The sequence below is a fragment of the Hibiscus syriacus genome, unplaced genomic scaffold, assembly GCF_006381635.1.
Source record: "Hibiscus syriacus cultivar Baekdansim isolate YM2019G1 unplaced genomic scaffold, ASM638163v2 tig00110283_pilon, whole genome shotgun sequence".
Classification (NCBI taxonomy): Eukaryota; Viridiplantae; Streptophyta; class Magnoliopsida; order Malvales; family Malvaceae; genus Hibiscus; species Hibiscus syriacus.
The window spans coordinates 604670-620446 of NW_024062661.1; the positions used below are offsets into that span (position 1 = coordinate 604670).

At 33.2% G+C, this 15777-nt stretch overlaps 1 protein-coding gene and 1 pseudogene across 1 annotated transcript; both read left to right on the forward strand.

Annotated features, from left to right (window-relative positions):
* The first annotated feature begins 1288 nt into the window (after positions 1-1288).
* On the forward strand, positions 1289-3291 carry LOC120116093 (protein VAPYRIN-like). The gene has a single exon (XM_039136640.1). The coding sequence runs from the start codon at positions 1458-1460 to the stop codon at positions 3075-3077; it is 1620 nt and encodes a 539-aa protein (XP_038992571.1). The 5' UTR covers positions 1289-1457; the 3' UTR covers positions 3078-3291.
* LOC120116078 lies at positions 3086-6836 on the forward strand (annotated as a pseudogene).
* Positions 6837-15777: the final 8941 nt, after the last annotated feature.

The following is a 15777-nucleotide window of genomic DNA, read 5'->3' on the forward strand; positions in this document are numbered from 1 at the left end:
GGTTAAGTTTATTGAAGTTTACCGGATTAGGACAAAAATGATAGAATACATAAAGTCAGGAAAGTGAAACTATTATTACACAAATTTTCTTAAGTAACATGTTAACAATTTCATTAACAATTAACATTAGATTATTTGATTGAAACCAAATTGAAAACTTAGTGACATAATTTATATAAAATTTTTGTTTAGTGTTAAAACAGAATTAACTCCATAATTTACCCTACCATTAAAAACATTTAATTGTTGCTCTCGGCAGATGCTCATTCCTTGACTCCAGCTTTTGTCACTTTGCATATTGCATCGATGGTATGAACCTAAAACCAAAATTAATTAAATGAAAATAAATGACAAACAGCTAAGATTAATAATTAAATTATTAAAATTTGTAACATTATTGGAAAAATGACTCAGAAAATTAGGTTTAATTAACTGAAGCAGCGAGAAAATTATGAAAATACGACATATTATAAAAAAATGAACATATTAAAATTTGTAGAATTATTCTTTAAAACGTCATTTTTTATAACTATTTATAAAAAAAAATTTAGTAAACTGTCGAAATTATTAATAATTTCGTTCAAATAAAAAAAGGTAAAAAGTTTTCTTTCTTTAAATGAAGTATTTTATTATTGTTAAGGAGATTTGGATTTTTTTCGCAAATTAAAAAAAAAAGAGTTTAAAAACATAGTTTGGAAGTCTAGCGGCCTCCCTACGATTATTGCTTATTTCTAATATAATTTAGTACTTTGGCTTTCACTTTTATTCCATTTTTATCATCTAACTATTTTTTGTTTCAAAATCATATATGATGTTACGTTTTTTGTTTTATTTTGGTCACCCACTGTTAAAAGATTAACGGTGATGCTGACATGTCACCATAAGGTAATACCACATCATCATTGATTTTTTTAAACATGCCACATCAGAACTTCTTATAATTTTTTAACAAATGGTGACCAAAATGAAACCAAAATGTAATGTTAAATATGATTTTGAAAAAAAGTAATAGTTGAATGACAAAAATGAAATAAAAGTGATAGTTGAGGTACTAAATATGTAATTTATCCTATAATTAAAAATGATGCTTTTAATCAAACAATGCTACTCTGTTCCTGTAAATAATTAATTGGAAAGATGTTGCTAAGATTTTAGTGGCATTATAAGAATCCAAATCAATATATATATATATATATATATAGAAGAGAATGCCGAATAGAACAAGTCTTCCATTGTTTTTAACTCCGCCATTTGGCACTCTCTCATTCCATATCCGTATCCCCTTTAAGTACTCCATCGCACTTTCTTCATCACTTCACTTCCTTTCATCTTCTTCTTCGTTGGATTATTATGGTCTTTGGGTTTTGTTTTTCCCTCAAAACCTACCTTCAAAAACTCATTTAAGTCCAGAAAAAGAAGAAAAAAAAGTTAACCTACCTTACCTTGGAAGCAAATATATGGACAGGCTTATTTCTTTGGAGCCTTCAAACCTTGTTGTTATCAGGGTTGAGCCAGGACAGAAATGTTACGGCGAGCTTACGCTTCGCAATGTTATGTTCACGATGCCGGTTGCGTTTAGGCTCCAACCTTCAGACAAGGGCCGGTACACAGTGAAGCCGCACTCAGGAATCATAGCACCACTCGGGACAGTAACTGTGGAGATTGTGTATCATCTCCCTACCGGCTCGTTTCTTCCTGATTCGTTCCCTCGCAGCGATGATTCTTTCCTTTTACATAGTGTGGTGGTTCCGGGAGCCGCGATCAAGGGTTCAATGTCGACTTTCGATGCGGTTCCCAATGATTGGTTTACGACAAAGAAGAAACAGGTGTTTGTTGACAGTGGTATAAAGATCATGTTTGTTGGCTCACCCGTTTCGGTTCAACTAGTGATGGATGGTTCCATGGATGATATAAGAGAAGTACTGGAGCAGAGTGATCCAGCTTTGAATCTGGTTGATTCAGTTGATTCACATGGAGATACCCTGCTTCATATTGCCATATCTCAAAGCAGACCTGATATTGTCCAATTACTGCTTGAATTTGAGCCCAATGTCGAGTTTCAAAATCGGTCAGGTTCATCCCCGCTTGAGGCAGCTGCAGGGTGCGGAGAAGAACTGATTGTTGAACTTCTACTGGCGCATAAGGCTAGCACTGAGCGATCCAAGTCATCTACTTGGGGTCCAATTCACCGAGCTGCAGTTGGTGGCCATACCCAGGTACTCCGACTGCTTTTGCTTCAAGGGGCTAATGTTGATGCCCTCGCAAAGGATGGCAATACTGCCTTACATCTAGCAGTTGAGGAAAGAAAAAAAGATTGCATACGTCTGCTGCTAGCCAATGGCTCGAAACCAGATGTTCGCAATACGAAAGATGGTGACACACCATTACACATCGCGGCCGGATTAGGTGACGAGCAGATGGTTAGGTTGTTGCTTCAAAAGGGAGCGAACAAAGATGTTCGGAACAAGGCAGGCAGAACTGCATATGATGTTGCTGCCGAATATGGTCACGTACGTCTTTTCGACACACTCAAGCTTGGTGACAGATTGTGTTTTGCTGCTCGAAAAGGTGAAGTGGGATCCATCCAAAGGCTGATCGAAAACGGTGCTTTGATCAATGGAAGAGATCAACACGGATGGACAGCCTTACATAGAGCCTCGTTCAAAGGAAGAACCGAAGCAGTAAGGATGCTGATCAATAAGGGGATCGAAGTCAATTCAAAAGATGAAGAAGGATACACCGCTTTGCATTGTGCCGTTGAATCGGGTCATACAGAGGTGGTAGAATTGTTGGTAAAAAAGGGAGCAGATGTTGAAGCAAGGACTAACAAAGGTGTTACCGCCCTGCAAATTGCAGATTCATTACACTATACAGGCATTAGCAGGATACTAATTCATGGCACTCCAACAAAAGATGGTATGCCACGAGCTACAGTTATGCCGATTTCGATACCATATGGAAATGGAAAATCTGGAAAAGAGATGGAAACTAAGGCAGCACCATTGAAGAGGAGACCATCTAGAGCAAGAGGCTTGCACGGTGGCTTCGATAGATCACTCCCATTGGCAGTTATATAGGAGGCACGATGGTTGAACATAACTTTTTCTTTGTTTTCCTCACAAATCTGAGTTCTTTTGGTTTTGGGGTATACAATATATACAGATCTGTAAATCCGAAATATTGAATCCATAACCTGAATCTTTATATAAACTACATTATCATTGTAAGTTTGCCAAGGGAATTCCAAGTATAGCTGTTGACGATTTGCTTATTGGATATCTGTAAATGTAATATACCATGTTTGAATGGATTTGAAGCAAAATCTTCTCACCTGAAGATAATGTCGGTATCATTTATGTATTTTGTTGCTAGTTGTCGATTACTTTTATAAATTTAATATTTATATTTAATCTAAGGTTAAATTTACCTCTAACAGCTACTGAAGTTTGGATAAGTTTTTTTTCACCGTTGAAATTTTAAAAATTACAAAATGATCATTAACGTTATCGATTTGTAACAAAATGATCACTATCTCACTATTTTACATTACTTTTAGTAATTTTAAATATAATCCGAACATAAGAATTTTAATATTTCACTTTTTAAGAAAATGATAATTTATTTCAAATATAAGGTTTTAAAATAAATAAAATCAATAAAAATATTTTCAAAATTAAATGATAAGTGAATATTTATTTACTTATCATATTCAATAATTTTTCTTCTTAAATTTTTATTAATGATAAAATTAATGTGGTTATTAAAACAATTAAACAATTAAATTCTAAATTATTTTGAATATTTCATGCTAATTTTATTTTTATTGAAATTCGGTACACCTACTAAGGTTTTTAATTAAAACATAAGTTATTAAGTGATTTATTGTAAAATAGATATATTTTTTAATTCTAATAAATATTTTAATAAACATAATATTTCTTTATGGAAAAGAATAAAATCAAGTTTTTGCCGATTATCTCATCAACATATGTTTATTTTAATATATATAATAACATTGGACCCACTTCACCTACCCCTCCAACAAAACATGCTTGGCTACATCAAATTTGCACAAATGTAATTTAACAAAAAAAATTCCTTAAAAAAATGTAATCTTTTATACGCTTGATGGTATTAAAAATGATAAATTATATAGTAAGACACGACATAAATTTATAATTTTTTTAGATCTTTTTTACAAGACGTGTCTTTGTTGTCACTTTTCCACTTATTGAAGTCTCTAAAATTTTGAGAAACCTCTGAAGTTTCATATCTTAAGACCAACTACAACATTGAATCTCTATACAGTGAAGTTATTGCTGAGCTTAAGGCTGCTGGTGCCTCATGGATTCAGTTTGATGAACCGACCCTTGTCTTGGATCATGACTCTCACCAATTGCAATCTTTTACCGCTGCTTATGCTGAACTGGAATCCACTCTTTCTGGCTTGAATGTTCTGATTGAGACCTACTTTGCTGATCTCACTGCTGAGGCATACAAAACCCTCATCGGATTGAAGGGTGTCACTGCTTATGGTTTGGATTTGATTCGTGGAACCCAGACTATTGAGTTGGTTAAGAGCAATTTCCCCAAGGGCAAGTAGCACTTTGCTGGAGTTGTTGATGGAAGGATCATTTGGGCTAATGATCTTGCTTCTTCACTAAGAACCTTGCAGGCGCTTGAAGATGTTGTGTGCAAAGGTATTTTATTGTCATTGCATTTTATGGGTAGTAATTTTATGGTGAATATTACATCACTATTTTGGTATTAATTTTCCAATGTGCAGACAACCTTGTGGTGTCCACCTCCTGCTCGGTTCTCCATACTGCTATTGATCTTGTAAATGAAACTAAGCTAGACGATGAAATCAAATCCTGGTTTGCATTCGCCGCCCAGAAAGTTGTCGAAGTCAATGCACTTGCCAAGGCATTGACTGGTCAGAAGGATGAGGTATTGCCATAAAATTTTGCTACTTATTTTTCGCTAGTTTTCTAAGATCTTGGTGTCATCTAGGAACGGGCTTCAAGCCTTTTGGGTTGGGTCTTTTTGGTTTTAGTGGTTTCACGAGATTCACTTACCACCATGTCACATACTGGTTATTTATCTTCTTTTAGGCCTTTTTCTCTGCCAACGCTTTGGCTCAGGCTTCAAGGAAGTCCTCCCCAAGGGTGACCAACGAGACTGTTCAAAAGGCTGCAAGTGTTAAGATAAATGAAAATTTCAACTTTTCTTTTCGAGTTATTGCTCTTTTCTTTCCTTACTGTGTTCGATTTTGATTGCATTCTCATACTGCTGCTTTGAAGGGTTCTGACCACCGTCGTGCTACAAATGTTACTTATAGATTTGATGCCCAGCATAAAAAGCTTAAGCTACCAATCCTGCCCACCACAACTATTGGATCTTTCCCTCAAACCTTGGAACTCAGGAGAGTTGGTCGTGAATTCAAGGCTAACAAGTGAGTAGTTAATCAAGGAATTACCTTGTTTTCTTTCCTAGAAAATGACAATTCCTTTTAACTACATCTCTTATTCCCTTTAGGATCTCAGAGGAGGATTATGTTAAAGCCATTAAGGAGGAAATTAAGAAGGTTGTCGATCTTCAAGAAGAGCTTGACATTGATGTTCTGGTTCATGGAGAGCATGAGGTGAGAATTCTTTTTGGTATCGACCCTTTTGCAGTAAATGGGAGATTCGTTTATGGTTAACGACAAGCTTCCTTAGTATTACTTGAAATTGTGCAGAGAAATGATATGGTTGAGTGCTTTGGTGAGCAATTATCTGGTTTTACTTTCACTGTTAACGGGTGGGTGCAATCTTACGGATCTCGTTGTGTCAAGCCACCAATCATCTATGGTGATGTTAGCCGCCCCAACCCAATGACTGTTTTCTGGTCATCCACAGCCCAAAGCATGACTATACGCCCAATGAAGGGAATGCTTACTGGACCTGTCACCATTCTCAACTGGTCATTTGTGAGAAATGATCAACCTAGGTATGAACGAGAAAGCCTATGAATAGAAAATGTTTATGGTTGTGCATTTCTCCCGCCCATTTTATCTTGTAATATGGATACGGTTTGACCTTCTATGATTTGTAATTTTTCAGATTCGAAACTTGCTACCAGATTGCCTTGGCCATCAAGGACAAAGTGGAGGATCTTGATAAGGCTGGGATCAATGTTATCCAAATTGATGTGGCTGCTTTGAGAGAATGGTTGCCTCTTAGGAAGTCTGAGCATGACTTCTACTTAAAATGGGTTGTCCACTCCTTTAGAATCACCAACTGTGGTGTTCAAGACACTACCCAAGTCTGTATATTGTTTCACCCTTTTCAGTTCTCGAATTCGTTTCTATGATCACCATAATTCTCATTCACCTCGTCGATAAAATCCGACAGATCCACACCCACATGTGCTACTCCAACTTCAATGATATCATCCACTCGATTATCGATATGGATGCTGATGTGATAGCCATTGAGAAATCTCGTTCGGACGAGAAGTTTCTGTTAGTGTTCCGTGAAGGAGTGAAGTATGCTGCTGAAATTGGTTCGGGTGTGTATGACATCCACTCTCCCAGAATACCATCAACCGAAGAGATTGCTGACATAATTAACAAGATGCTTGCGGTGCTTGAGACCAACATCTTGTGGGTTAAGCCTGACTGTGGGCTCAAGACTCGCAGGTATGCTGAGGTGAAACCCGCCCTCAGCAACATGGTTACTGCCACCAAGCTGCTCTGTACCCAACTCGCCAGTGCCAAGTGAGATCCTCAAGCCATAACCATACCAGAGAGATCAAAAAGGAAAAGGGATTTTTTTAATTTTGTCATTTGAATAACCGTGGTTACCTCCCTTGAGGTTCAATTGAGTTTCTTTTTCTTTTCTGGGTCGTGGTTTTCTAAATATCATGTATGTTTTGGGAATATTATATTATATATGGTGGTCACTAACTCTTTCTTTAACAAGAGAGATGTGAACATGATTACGTTCAATAGCGGGGGACATTGTACCAAAATCGACTACATCCTGGTTCGAAATCGAGATCGATGGGCTTGCATTGACTGTAAGGTGTTCCCTGAAGAGTCATGTGCATCACAACACATATTATTGGTTTTGGTGTTCCGCGTACGCCACGGCCGGAGCACTCATAGGAGGGCTACACTTGGTAAACCTAAGATCCTTTAGAAGAACTTACATGGAGGGACAACTGATGACTTTATGAGTAAGGTTTTGTCTAATACATGTTTTGGAACTATGAACTTAAATAATGCAGATATGTTATGGAAAAATATGGCAAATTGCATCAGAAAGGTGGGGAAAAAAACCCTTGGGTTGTCGACAGGGAAGGTCAAGGAGCATAAGGAATCGTGGTGGTGGAACGATGAAGTCCAAACTAAGAAGACAAAGCAAACTTGCTTCAAGGAGTATCTATAATGCAATGATGACGAAGAAAGATCGAGAGCTAAACAAAGATACAAGGAGGCAAAGCGGGAAGCCAAGAAAACGGTGGCTAAAGCAAAGAATAAGGCATATGAGGAAATGTACAAGAGATTAGACACCAAGGAAGGACAAAACGACATCTTCATGCTAGCAAAATCCAGGGAAAATAAGAAAAAGGATCTAAGTAGCATTAGGTTTATTAAGGACAACAATGGTGTTCTTTTAGTGAAATATCATGATATTAAGAGGGTTTGGGGTAGTTACTTCTTTGGCTTATTTAATGACGGTGCCTCTCCCAGTAGAGATAGTATCGTTGATGGGTTAGCCGACCATCATACTACGGCCAATGACTGCCCTACAAGTAGGATTGGGTTTGAGGAAGTCAAAATGGCTCTTAGAAAAAAGGGGAGGGACAAAGTTGTCGGTCCAGATCAAATTCCTATCACTGTATGGTTGGCTCTAGGAGAAGAGGGTGTTAAGTGGTTGACCGACATCTTTAATATTATATTAGAGACTACCAAGATACCAGAGGAGTGGAGAGAGTCTACGGTGATACCAATCTATAAGAATAAAGGAGATCCCCAACGTTGTGGCAACTACAGAGGTATTAAACTACTCAGCCATACCATGAAGCTATGGGAAAGAGTAATAGAGGCTAGGTTGAGACAGATTACTAGGGTTTCGGAAAACCAATTTGGATTTATGCCAGGCATGTCTACTACGGAAGCAATTCATCTACTCCGACGGCTTATGGAGAAATATAGGGGAAAAATAGAGATCTTCACATGGCGTTCATTGACCTTGAGAAGTCATATGATAGAGTTCCCCGCGATACGATCTGAAAGACCTTGAAATCGAGATGGATCCCAACTGCTTATATCAGGGCGATTCGTGATATGTATTGTATATCTACTACATTCATCAGGACTACAGTTAGCGACACCAAGGCTTTCCCAGTGGAAATCGGACTCCACCAGGGGTCGGCTCTTAGCCCTTACATCTTCGCCTTGATTATGGATGACATCTTTTGTGCGACACCAGACGGGGTTCCATGGTGTATGCTTTTCGCTGACGACATTGTCCCAGTTGCTAAAACAAAAACTGAGCTAAATAGTAGACTGGCTACCTGGAAGACTACTTTGGAAGAAAAGGTCTAAGTATGCATAGAAGGACACGTTCTCCCATCAAATGATTGTTTCAAGTACCTAGGGTCTATGATACATAAAGATGGGGGTGTGGATGACGACGTTACACACCGTATTAAGGCGGGATGGCTAAAGTGAAGGGCTGCTACTGGAGTTTTGTGTGACAAGAAGGTGCCTCTAAAACTTATGGGAAAATTTTATAAAATGACAATAAGACCAGCGCTACTGTATGGATCAGAATGTTGGGCATTCAAGAAGGATCACATAAGGAGGACGGAGGCCGCAGAAATGAGAATGCTTCGATGGGCATGTGGTAGGACTCTGTGGGACATGACACCAAACTCTGCTATTAGGATGTCCTTGGGGGTGGTGCTTGTATCCGAAAAATAGAATGAGGGAAGACTACGGTGGTTTGGACATGTCCTTAGGCGACAACCGTCGGATGCGGTCAGGTGGGTAGAGTCGATTACAGTCGACGGTGCCAGAAGGAGAGGACGACCAAGGCGGAAGTGGGAAGACTGCTTGAGATCTGATTTGAAGGATTTAGACCTTACCGAGGACATGACCTCTGATAGGAAATTATGGAGACTTAAGAATAGGGTAGCCGTGTAGTGTGGGTCACATCCGTTGGGTGTATCATCTATGTCTTCTTTTAATGTCTTTGCAGTAATTTACATGACTTCTACTTTTTATACGTTTATGTCAATGGAAATTATGGAGGCTTAGAACTAGGGTAGCGGAGTAGTGTTGCCTTTGTTTAGGTTTTAACCCATTTTATTTATTCTTTCTCGTAGCTTGTTATCGTTGACTTCTGTGTATCCTTCTCTTCATGTTTCCTCTTTTTAAATTTTGTCGGTTCTTACGTTTCTGTCTATTGCAGAGATTCTTATGCAAGGATTTATTTGCAGGGATTATTTCTCATTTACAGACGCGCATATTGAAGACTGCATTATTAACACTGTTTAACTATGTATTTATTTATTTATTTAACTATACATGCATTGCATTCTATCTTTTTTTTTAATTTTCTGACTGTCGGAGGTCTTCCACGGAAGTTGTTCTCAACCTGGCGTTGGGGCAACCTACTACCCTACCTCCCCCTTACCCCATTGTATATGGGAATATGGTTTTGTTGTTGTTGTTGTTTAGGAATGAGCTGTCATAAGTGGTCAGCTTCTTTATCTATTAATTTTTTTGGGTAAAGTATAGAAATGATCTCTGATTATAGGGTATTGTTTTAATGAGTCAAAAGTTACAAAATGATACTCAATTATAGGATGATACTTTGTTGAGTTCTTTAACTATTAAAAGTTACGTAACAGTCACCTGACTATTTATATGTTTTTAACACGTCTTTTTTTGTTAAAAAAAGACAGTCATCTAAGTTAGACATTAATAATTGAGGGATCATTTTGTAATTTTTAATAGTCAAAGGACTCATAAAAACAACAACCTATAGTCGATGGACTATTTATATACTTTACCCTACTTTTTTTCTTTCACTTTTGCATTTTTAAACCAAAGAGATCCGTCGTCTTAAAAAGTTTAAACTAATAGGAAAATTTGGAAAGCTGAAGAATGGTAAAACAAGACAGCTGTGTAAATTGGACATTTGAAACTTCAAAGATATTAAATAGGTTTAATGCATTTTTATATATATAAAAATAAAATTGGATGAATTAAACGTTTAATTTTTTAAAGATGTTTTATCTAAGTAATTTAGATGTGGACTTTAAGCCAAAAACAATAAACATTTACTTCGTTCAAGATAATTATTTTAATGGTTCTTCCCATTTACAAGTAAAAACAAGATAAGAAATTATTTTAATGGTTCTTCCCATTTACAAGTAAAAACAAGATAAAAAATTATTTTAATGGTTCTTCCCTTTTACAAGTAAAAACAAGATAACAAATTATTTTAATGGTTCTTCCCATCTACAAGGAAAAACAAGATAAAAATTATTTTAATGGTTCTTCCCATTTACAAGTAAAAACAAGATAACAAATTATTTTAATGGTTATTCCCATTTACAAGTAAAAACAAGATAAAAAATTATTTTAATGGTTCTTCCCTTTTACAAGTAAAAACAAGATAACAAATTATTTTAATGGTTCTTCCCATTTACAAGGAAAAACAAGATAAAAAATTATTTTAATGGTTCTTCCCATTTACAAGTAAAAACAAGATAAAAAATTTTGATGACCCATGCTCCTGTATGGTCTCGCACTACGCCTCCACATGCAGCGAGCCCCGTTGGCGCACACCATTCAAGTTTACTTTAAACCATCCTACGATTGGAGGTTGCCATGGAATATTGCGATGAATAGGTTGCCCACGTCCAGCTATCCATGCACGTCGACTGTCCAAGGCTTGCACATCTATATTTGATGCCCCTTATTTTTTTAATGTCACTTTTTACCTTCATAATTAAGACCCTTAATTGAGGTCTCTAACTTTTTCAATTCCATAAATTTCTCAATTTCTCCATCCCTCTCATTAATTTATTTAATTTCTAATCGAATCTAATCATATTTTTCTTTTCTTTTTCAAATTACATTATTTAATTTATCAAATATTCTTTAACTCTTAATCTTATCCAATCTCAATCTAACCGCAAAATAATACACTATTCTTTTTTATTATTGTTCAAAACCAAGATCCATATCATATCCAAATTCACTTTTTTATCCTCTTAGTTGTATCTACGGTATTTTCTTAACAAAACAATGAAAATAATGTTTGAAAAAAATTAATTTTTTTCTATGATTCATGAATATAATATTAAATTAATTCTCTAAAATAATATAATATATTTTCGTTCTACAAGTGCGTATTGAGTTTCGCTTAGGACCTCAAAAATATCCGAGACGATTCTACTAGCATCAAACAAAATCTGATTCTGGCTCGCCCAAAAGAAACCAAAGAGTCGACCCAAATAGAAGGTCCCAATCGATCCGATGATCTTTGAACATGCTAATAATCGACTCAATTGCTGGCATGTTCATATGCATAAATAATCGATTTGATCACCACCATATGCTAACCCTGCCAATGCTCCTTGTAAGCTATAGTTATCTGAAAAATATTAACAACTAGTTGAGTTTTAAAAGTCCTTAAAAAACAGTATTCAACTTAAGAGTTACAACCCTAGGACTAAAAGAAAGCATCCAAAATACCTTGAAACATTACTGTTTTTTTCTTACATAACTACCGCTCAAACGTCATACAATTGTGCACATGTAATGAACATAAAGAATGCCAAAATCAGAATCACAAGTCATGTTTATTCATGCTTAGTACCATAAACTCATGGTTGTCACATATTATATATACACTTGTCGTGTACCTTGCACTCACCAATGCATCTCATAGTCGCATATCAAACTTCATATTCAAGATCCATATATATTTTACTTGAAATGAGACTTAAACGACTTACTCAGATAAATAGATTTCATACAATTCCCTTTTTTATATAGATTCACATAGCCCAAAATCATATAATTGGTGGAGAAAACTCTAACACCCCAACCTTATCCTGTATACTTCGAGTGGAGCAAACTCTAACACAACCAACCTTACTTCATATCTCGATATTCACTTAAAAATAGATTAAAAAAACATAGAGTATTCTTTTCTAGGCATATATTTCATATCCAATTGTGTCGTAATGAATAAATTATCAATTAATCAAAGTTTATTATAGGCAAGTTATTGTTTGATGCATAACATATAATATATAGCTTTCCAAAATATAGTTTTAAAATACAATTGGCTGTCATAGTCAACCTTGATTAAATAATAAGATATACCTCAATCATCTCAGAATCACTAAATATATCACATAATTAGTTTATATAGTTTAATAGAAAATAAAAAAATCTGTTGATCAAAAATAAATTACATTGATTATTATATTTTCATTAATTAAATATTTAAAAATGAAAAAAAAAATTAGAAAACCAATTATAATGAAACGTACAAAGTCAAACTCTGAGTTTTGTATTTATTGGGGAGGAATTTGAAACTGTACAGGTGAAAGACAGCCACCATATTTCTCGCTTGAATTTTAGAAATGCCAGATTTTTATGGCAGTATTCCGCGAACATAATTTTACCTTTTATTCAAATCCAAAGAAGATATTTGTGGTTAAAGGTTGTGAGTTCGAATACGAATACTTATAAGAATGATTTAATGTTTATTGTTAAATAATTAAAAATATTTAAAATAAATCTTATTTTGTAATTATTTTAATTTAATTAAAAATAATAACTTTTATCTCCTAATTAAAAAAACTAACTTTAATTTGATTTAACAAAAATGATTGATAGGATATAGTTTTATCTTATATAATACGTCTTATCAATAAAAAGGTATTATTTCAATAGATAAATAAAATATGATGTTAAACCGATAAACAATTATTTTGAAATAATTGTTAAGTAAAACACATACTTTTCTTTAATGAAATTTTATTTTCCTTCAAAACTTCCAAAAATAAATAGTACGGGGAGTGTTGTTTTATTATTTACCACAAAATATTTGCTTATTTTTTACAAAGTATGTCTATTCGTTTAATATTTTATGTAAGAATTAATTTCATACATTCAAATTGAATAAAATTATGAAAACAATATTCTTTATATAAAATATTTGTTTGTATTGTATTTACAAGAAATCAAATCAAACTTTAGTTAAGCTATGGAACAAAATTGTTCCAATTGACTAAATTTACTTATAGAAATATAATATTTTAATAACGTATTTGCAATAGGATTTTGCAATTCATTGAACCGGATCAGTCCTTTTCCACAAGTTGGATACGATTCATACTGAAAACGGCAACTATGGAATTAATTATAAATTGAAAGGAGTTCTAGTCGAAGACGGAACGCCTCAGAAAATATTGTTTTCTTTATTAAATTAAAAAAAATAGAATCTATTAAGCCATCATAAAAGAAAACTATATTTTTATTAAATATTTTAAGTTTAAGCAACTGCATAAATATATATTTAGTACCAATAGATTAAAAATATTTGAATGATTAATATTGTTATTATTATACTAATTTTAAATTGTAAAACTAAATGTACTTAATATTTTTACTAAAATTAAATAATATTATTTAAGAAAAATGTAAAAATAATTATTATTAAAACTGTTAAACAAAAGCAGTTAACTTTCTCAAAAAAATTTAAGCATTGACAATTCATTTTCTTGTAATGTGGAGGTCAATATTGATGGGCTGTCGGTGTTCAAGGTAGAATGAAAAAGCGTACAACACGCCAGTTTAAAATTTATAAGCTTGATTCGAACTTGAAATCTTGAACTGAAGCTCGTGAGTATCTCAAAATGAAAAAAAAATTAAACTTAACTCGATTGAAGCCTCAAACTCGAACCTAAACTTTAAATACATGAAAATCTTGTATTAAAAAAACAATAAAAAAATATTAATATTATTAATAATTTATTTTAAATTTTTTTAATATATTATATTTTCGAGTTGCTCACGAGCTTTTCGAGTTGAATATCATTTCGGCTTGTTAAGAACTAGAGTCGAGCTCAAACTCAAGTCCATTCGATCCGAATATTTATCGAGCTTTAATCGAATTAATCTCGAATAACTTACAATCTATCTCGTCTTATTTATAACCTAATTATACCTAACCTACGAGAGAGAATTTTCACGTTGATGTTGAAATATATATTATGTTCATTATAGAAACAAAAGAAAAGTACATCAGGAATAGTCATTAAGTTGAAAAGTGTCACCAACAAACAAAAGCTGTGTTTGACATTAGTCAAAATGGGCGGAAATGAAAAATATATATTCTTAAAATATTATTTACTTATATTATTATTAAATTTTGATTGAGTTGTTACATATTATTTAAGGTCTGATTCAATTATATAATTATTAAAATGTTATTTATTAATTATAATTAATATTATTATAATAATATTTTATTATATTATAATTTATATAATTTTTAAATAAATTAATAAAAATAAAAAATATTTTACGTAAAAATCATTCTCACATCTAATATAATTTTATATATACATTTGTACACTCAATCTCTAATAATTTTTTAATAACCTTTTTTAAAAATACTGTCGAAATCGTTTTTAGATAATTCGAGAATAGTTATGATAAATGTACATATAATATATGATAAAGATTGTTATTATTATAATTTCTTATAAATAATATGCTTAAAAATCAATTTATTAATAAAAAGTATTCAAAAAGCAATAAATAAAATCACTCTATAAATATACAACATTCATATAATATATGATATAGATTGTTAGGTTTTCTTGTTAGGATTATCAAAGATATAAAACAGTAAATAATATAAAATTAATTGATATTAGCATTGTATCAAATAGAGTAGAATTGATACAAAATTAAAAAAATTAAACAACATAATTATTTACCCGCATGCAGATATGAAATTTAATGATAGAGCCATTGATGCATTTTTATACAGTTTTTAAAGATGGATTCATCCGTTCCTACGGTGCTGAAGAAACGTTGATCGACTATCTCCCATAATACAATAAGGAGATGGACACTGCAATAGCACGACTATAGTGATCATAAAAAATGTAACCTCACTTTTTTTTTCTATCACCAAAATTGTTTAAAAATAAATAAAATATTTTTGAGTGTGTTTATCTCATAGATTTATACGAATTAAATACGGTATTCATACTAGAAGAATTATTAGAATGTTCGAATAATATAACAGTAAATATCCAAGAATCAAGGAGCCATGAATGCCTAATATTCCCGTCTTGTGAATCAAGACAACAATTACCTAAAATAATATCTTAATTAAAGAACCATTAAATTCAATTCAATTTAATTTTGTTTTTTAAAAAAGAAATTTCAAACAAAACTTCTAAGGGATGTTCTCTTTTTTTGAGAAAAGAAAAGAAAAACTCATATTGTTCTAAAGTCATTTGGGTGCACCTCCAATATCGGTTGAGACAAATTCTTATCTTGCACATTTTATAATACTCAAGTTGATTCATTTATATAAGCACATCTCAAACTTTATATCCTACCGATATGAGATATAAATTCTTTATTTTTCTCAACATAATTTACAAATAGCCGAAATAAATAAATATTATATTAGTTCCAGAGAAGGAAACAGGAGTTTAGTAATATTATATTAGCTC